This window comes from Patiria miniata, unplaced genomic scaffold, assembly GCF_015706575.1.
Source record: "Patiria miniata isolate m_02_andy unplaced genomic scaffold, ASM1570657v1 HiC_scaffold_7, whole genome shotgun sequence".
Classification (NCBI taxonomy): domain Eukaryota; kingdom Metazoa; phylum Echinodermata; class Asteroidea; order Valvatida; family Asterinidae; genus Patiria; species Patiria miniata.
This window is the reverse complement of record NW_024037074.1, coordinates 46,706,555-46,712,554: the sequence shown is the minus strand read 5'-3', so window position 1 is coordinate 46,712,554 and position 6,000 is coordinate 46,706,555. Positions and strand designations below refer to the sequence as shown.

Genomic DNA, 6,000 nt, shown 5'->3' with positions numbered 1-6,000 from the left:
TCCAGTCTTTATATAGAGATCAGTGGTGTGACCTCGTAACGTGGACACGTACGACCATGGTAGGCCTACACGTAGGCCCTATTATATTTGTGCAGGGCGAGGGTACCTCTATGGTGACCAAAAGATGGCGTCGACTTTAAGGACTTTATTCCACGATCCAGACTACTATGTGAAGTCTTTCCATTGTTACGCTGCCCAATGTGACAAGTTTAGCTTGCTCGCTAGCTGGGGCGAACGTGTGTTTGGCGATGCGGTGGTCACCAAAATCAAGACCGCACTTGGCGACAATGAGGAGTTGCGAGTTTTAGGGGTTGGAAGTGGATCAGGTACGTATAGGACTAGCTGGAGTTACCCAGCCCTGAGTTTTATCATTGGGTTGTCTATTAGGGCTGGAGCGCATTTTTCTCGTAACTTGTAGTATTTGCAAAAAAAATTTGGAAAATGTTCAATTTTGTCCCCGTTACACACTAATTGCAACTGCAACTCACCCCAAACTTGCCTGGAATAACCATTACACAGGTCCTTGAAGTAAAAAACGATCCACGATGAAGATTCAGCCTACAATTGCAGTGAAAACGGGAGGAATAACCGCTAACTTGACAACCTTGCTGGATTGGCCAGGACCGCTGTTGGTTTGTGCACAAAAAAAATTGTGTACAAACAATGAATGGCGGTCGATTAACAGGCACAAAGAGCGATCGCTGTCAACTACTCGTTTTTGCCGGCTGCGCTGGCTGTTGGCGCATGACGTCACGCGGAAGCGTAACACCCGATGACTGTTTCATGCACTAGTATAAGGTTTACCACTCGCATCACAGCTTTGGTACTGGAACCGCAACAAATAGTGCATGAAACAGTCATCTGGTGTTAGTATAGGACCAAAATAGCAGTCCTTGCTCTATGGTTCAATCATGGAGGTAGAATCAATTAACACCACCTGACTGATGATTTCATTAGACACTATATAGCTTATCATATGGTATAGCTTTATACGGTATATAGCGGTCTATATGGGTTCATTATGTTTTATGCACAACAAAGTCACAATTACGAGCGCTGTCGGATCATGGAGCTATAAAACACATGGTCGGATCCGCTATTAAACGGGGCGCCCTTTTCCAAGAGTACACGCTATTGTGGGACCTACACGCTATTGTGGGACCTATCAAGAGTGTGTATGTGTGTGGGGGGGGGGGCAATGGCCCCCCTGTGCCCCCCCCCCCCCCCCCCCCCCCTGGAAGTTCCAAGAAGCATGACAAGGAGCCTATAGACTTTTCTACGTTCAGACGCTTGGTTGGCAAACTGCACATTTTGCAAACCACGGGTTGCAAAACTATAGCAGGTCCAACGCACTGCAAAATGAAGAACAGTTATAAATTACAGATAACCAAAATATAATTTGATTCACGGTTGGAAACATTGTCAACAAAGCTACATCACAATTCCTATAAACATGCCTTTTCACTATGTATTGAGGGCCGTGGGGACTTTTTTTGAAAAACTGTTGCCAACCATGGCTTCAATTTATGCGCTTGCGGCAGCCCATATAAAATGGTGCCAATGTTTACAAACAAAAGAAAGGTCAATCATCTTTGACTCTGACGTACAAGTTCAGATTGTGTTAGCAGCGGTTTTTCATTTTTTGTAAGTGATAATTGGTGGATTTCTTACTTAAATAAGGTGAGATGGACGTCACAATGTTGACCAAACTTCTGCAGCGCTTCCCACTCATCAACAACCGTGTAGTTGAGCCAGCAGAGGGCCATATAGCAATGTACAAGGCACTTGTACAAAGCAAGGCTCACGAGCTACACGGTGTGAATTGCGACTGGCGGCGGCAGACAATTGACCAGTACGAGAAGGCGGGAGATTTGACCAAGTTTCATTTCGTCCACGCGGTGCAGTCTTTGTACTACGCGGAAGATCCCGATCGCTCATTGATGTATCTTTACAACCTCGTGGAACCCGGCGGAGTTTTGCTCGTGACAGTTAATTCAGGTAAACGATTTTGTTTGGTCAGATTGAAGTATGATTTTGGAAGGTACCTATTAAAATTCATAGCAGAGGACATACTGAATGAAATTCATAACTCAAGTCCAATGCGAATTTTTTTTCCCCTCAGAGAAAAGCCAGCATTGTCTCTTCTGGTGTTTTCAAGACGACCTGTTTAAACACGTCACCACAGCCAGCATCCGGGACTCTTTGGACAGACGAGGCATCCCCTACGCAGAGTACGCCCAACCCTCGCGCATCGACGTCACCAAGTGCTTCGATCCATCGTCAGAAGAGGGCGCCCAAGTGCTGGACCTAATCACCCACATCATCAAGTTCAAGGAGACGGCGTCTGCGGAATTACAAGCGGAGATGATGCAGCGACTTGCTGAATGTTCCGAGGCGCATGGGGACGGGGCGTTTGTGAGCAATGACTGGGATGCGGTTGTCGTCAGCAAACCAGTGGATTAAATCATAGAGCAAACAGGCCTTCATAGGCCGATGTGATTTTTGTAGACACAACAGAAACTGGCAAAAACAATTTTTATTTTTTAATATACATATCTTCGGACAATAATTAAAAATCTATTTAAAAAAGATTTGTTGATGTACCCTGTAACGTGGCGCGGCCCCCAATGTGGCGTGGCGCACTTTGATTTTGCGCCTGTAGCGCCTAGCTAGAGCAAAAGTTTTAACTGAAATTTTACAGAAAGTCAAATTTCATCAAGTTCTCATGTTCATAAATCGCGAGTTTATTTATCCGGTACGAAGTTAGAAGAAACATTTATTTTGGCGTGATTTTCCGATTTTATTTTCAAGTGCAAAGTGAACCCTGTGAAAATGTTCCGAAAAATAAAAAAATAATTTTCTGACAAACTAACTGACGTATCTCTGATGACAGTTTTTACAAACGTTTGTCTAGACCAGGACAATATACATGTAGTCGTGCTCCCTAACGCGTGGCGCACTTCAAAGCTTACCTAACTGTCCTCGTGTAGTGTTGCCAAGCCTCTTTGTTGACAAACCTCAACATTCATGCAGTACTTTTTACCTTATTAATGCTTGCTATTTAACCTCCGTGAACAATTTCGGTTTCCTAAAATTTAATCCGAAATTCAAAAACGGTGGCGTCCGGAAAATGGCACAAATTGAAGGAGTGTTCCCTAACGTGGCGCACTTAAATATATCTCGGAAAAATCCAAAAAAGTTAAGAATTTCTGTAAAATTGATAAATTCTGATAAATCATTATTATCTCTACTTAATACATACCCAGCCAGATCTTAGTTCCAATTCAGATTATTTTTATGTTAAATATGTGCATTTAAACTTTTCATTCATTTACTTCTGTATGAAGGTCACCGTCTTCCAAATTCTTTGTATGTGAAATAGATCAAAAGTATTGGGCTATGCCAATTGAGAACGGTAATTGACTGCTATAATGTACCTATGTTTTCGAGGAATCATCTTTTCTGTTGTAGACTGCATGTTATTGAACCAACAGATTTACGTACCTTGACAAAGCCTTGAATGACTGAAAGGGTTTGTGACCTTGTGCATTTCTGTACAAAATGCGCCTGCGCAACACAATTGGTTGAGGATGTGTGTGATCCCCTTGATACTGAACTGATCCTACCCCTACACCTAAAGCTACAAAATCCCTGCAGTATGCATTTCTTTCCATAAAAGTGTGCACAACACATGTAGTGTGACCTCGTATGTATGTGTGCACAATACATGTAGTGTGACCTCGTATGTGCATGTATGTGTGCATAATACATGTAGTGTGACCTCGTATGTATGTTACGCCCCAACTATCGCATCGGTCCCAACTGTAGTTGGGACTGTCCCAACTATAGTGCGGCAGTTGGGTCGGCCCAACTATAGTGCATCAATGTAAACTATAGTTGGGACCATTGATCTCCATATGGAGATCAATGGTTGGGACCGAAAAATAAAACGATTGGAGTGGCCCAACTATAGATTGGCGGTGCACGCGGTGCAGTCTTTGTACTACGCGGAAGATCCCGATCGCTCATTGATGTATCTTTACAACCTCGTGGAACCCGGCGGAGTTTTGCTCGTGACAAGAATTTTTTTTTTTAATATACGTATCTTCGGACAATAATTAAAAATCTATTTAAAAAAGATTTGTTGATGTACCCTGTAACGTGGCGCGGCCCCCAACGTGGCGTGGCGCACTTTGATTTTTCGCCTGTAGCGCCTAGCTAGAGCAAAAGTTTTAACTCAAATTGTACAGAAAATGAAATTTCATCAAGTTCTAAACTCTCCCGTTCATAAATCGCGAGTTTATTTTTCCGTTACAAAGTTAGAAGAAAACATTATTTTGGCGTGATTTTCCGATTTTATTTTCAAGTGCAAAGTGAACCCTGTGAAAATGGCCCGAAAAATAAGAAACTAATTTTCTGACAAACATCTGGCTGGGTAGGTAAGCAGAGATAATAATGATTTATCAGAATTTATCAAGTTTACAGAAATTCTTAAATGTTAATTTGGAATTTTCCGAGATTTATTTAAGTGCGCCACGTTAGGGAACACTCCTTCAATTTGTACCCAATTTCCGGACGCCACCGTTTTTGAATTTCGGATTAAAGTTTATGAATTCGAAATTGTTCACAGAGGTTAAATAGCAAGCATTAATAAGGTAAAAAGTACTGCATGAATTTGAGGTTTGTCAACAAAGAGGCTTGGCAACACTACACGAGGAAAGTTGGGCAAGCTTTGAAGTGCGCCGCGTTAGGGAACACGACTATATTGTCCTGGTCTAGACATAAGTTTGTAAAAACTGTCATCAGAGATACGTCAGCCTGATTATTAAAACAGTTGTAGAACTATAACCCTTACCCTAACCCTAACCCCCATAACCCTTACCTATATCTTGTTGTTGCCCTAGTCTATCCAGCTTTCTATCCCTGAAAAAAAATCTACAGTGGAAAATCGCCCTATAATCACCATTCGCCAGCAGATACACACGGAATGTTTGTATAATATACACACAATTGAAACTGTGTAAATTAATTGATACCTCACGTATCTCTAAACCTATTTTGGTCTAGAAACCTACGGGGATATTGCTGCATGTTGTTGCCCTACTATCTGGCTTTCTATCCATGTAAGATTTGTTTTGATAATCCCAAATTCATGTTTAATCATTCTTGTCAGCCACTGCGGCCCTCGGCCACCATTTCATGTCAGTCATGTTCCCTGTATCCAATAACAATACTGAATGATAATGGTTTTTGTGCAAAAAGGAACCAGGCTATTTTTCCTTCCAGCCTCGCTTTGGTTACGTTGATTTGAATGGGGAAAAAATCATGAAGGCCGCAACATGATAATGGTCTATACACGCGGGATGTTTTCTTTTTTAACCACACAACTTATGGCTAAGATTCAATTAGGCCCAAAAAAAAAAGTCTCCGGTTTCTGGTATGGAGCTTGCCCAAAAAAATGGTGCGGCGACGAGGCTTTTTTTTTTTTTTACCTGATTTTTTTGGCTTCCAATGTCGGCTGATGACTGCAAATGGTGCCCGACTAAACTTAGTGCAAATATATGGGAGTCCAGAGAGGCCACATAAAGCTTATTCTCGACCATAACCCAATCTAAAAACACGTTAAAATTGTGCAGCAGCATGATTCCAGTCAAACCAGTGAGTTTGGCGGTTTTGAGACATCATCTTTCATTGAAAAAAAAACTTTTTCATTTTGCCGACGCGCATGGCTACGGCGACGCGCGCGCATACCAGAAACCGGAGACTTTTTTTTTTTGGCCTTAATTTATATGTGGTCGCCGGTCGTATCTCGAAAGCAAATTGTCTAGAAACTTGGGAACTGTTGCATGCCATGGTGCGTAAAGTTATACTATACTATCCAGCTTTCTATCCGTGTAAAATTATTCCGATCGAAATAAAGACATATATGAGAACAGAATTCTGCATTCTTTTTTAATCAAAGATTAGTCCAAACCATGCTCGCAGGAACGGGGGGTGCTG

At 42.0% G+C, this 6,000-nt stretch overlaps 1 protein-coding gene across 1 annotated transcript; it reads left to right on the top strand.

Moving 5' to 3' along the window:
* Window positions 1-2,629, top strand: LOC119745369 (histamine N-methyltransferase-like). The gene is made up of 3 exons (XM_038221678.1): window positions 1-326; window positions 1,681-1,998; window positions 2,123-2,629. The coding sequence occupies exons 1-3, from the start codon at window positions 125-127 to the stop codon at window positions 2,461-2,463; spliced, it is 861 nt and encodes a 286-aa protein (XP_038077606.1). The 5' UTR covers window positions 1-124; the 3' UTR covers window positions 2,464-2,629.
* The last annotated feature ends 3,371 nt before the right edge of the window (window positions 2,630-6,000 follow it).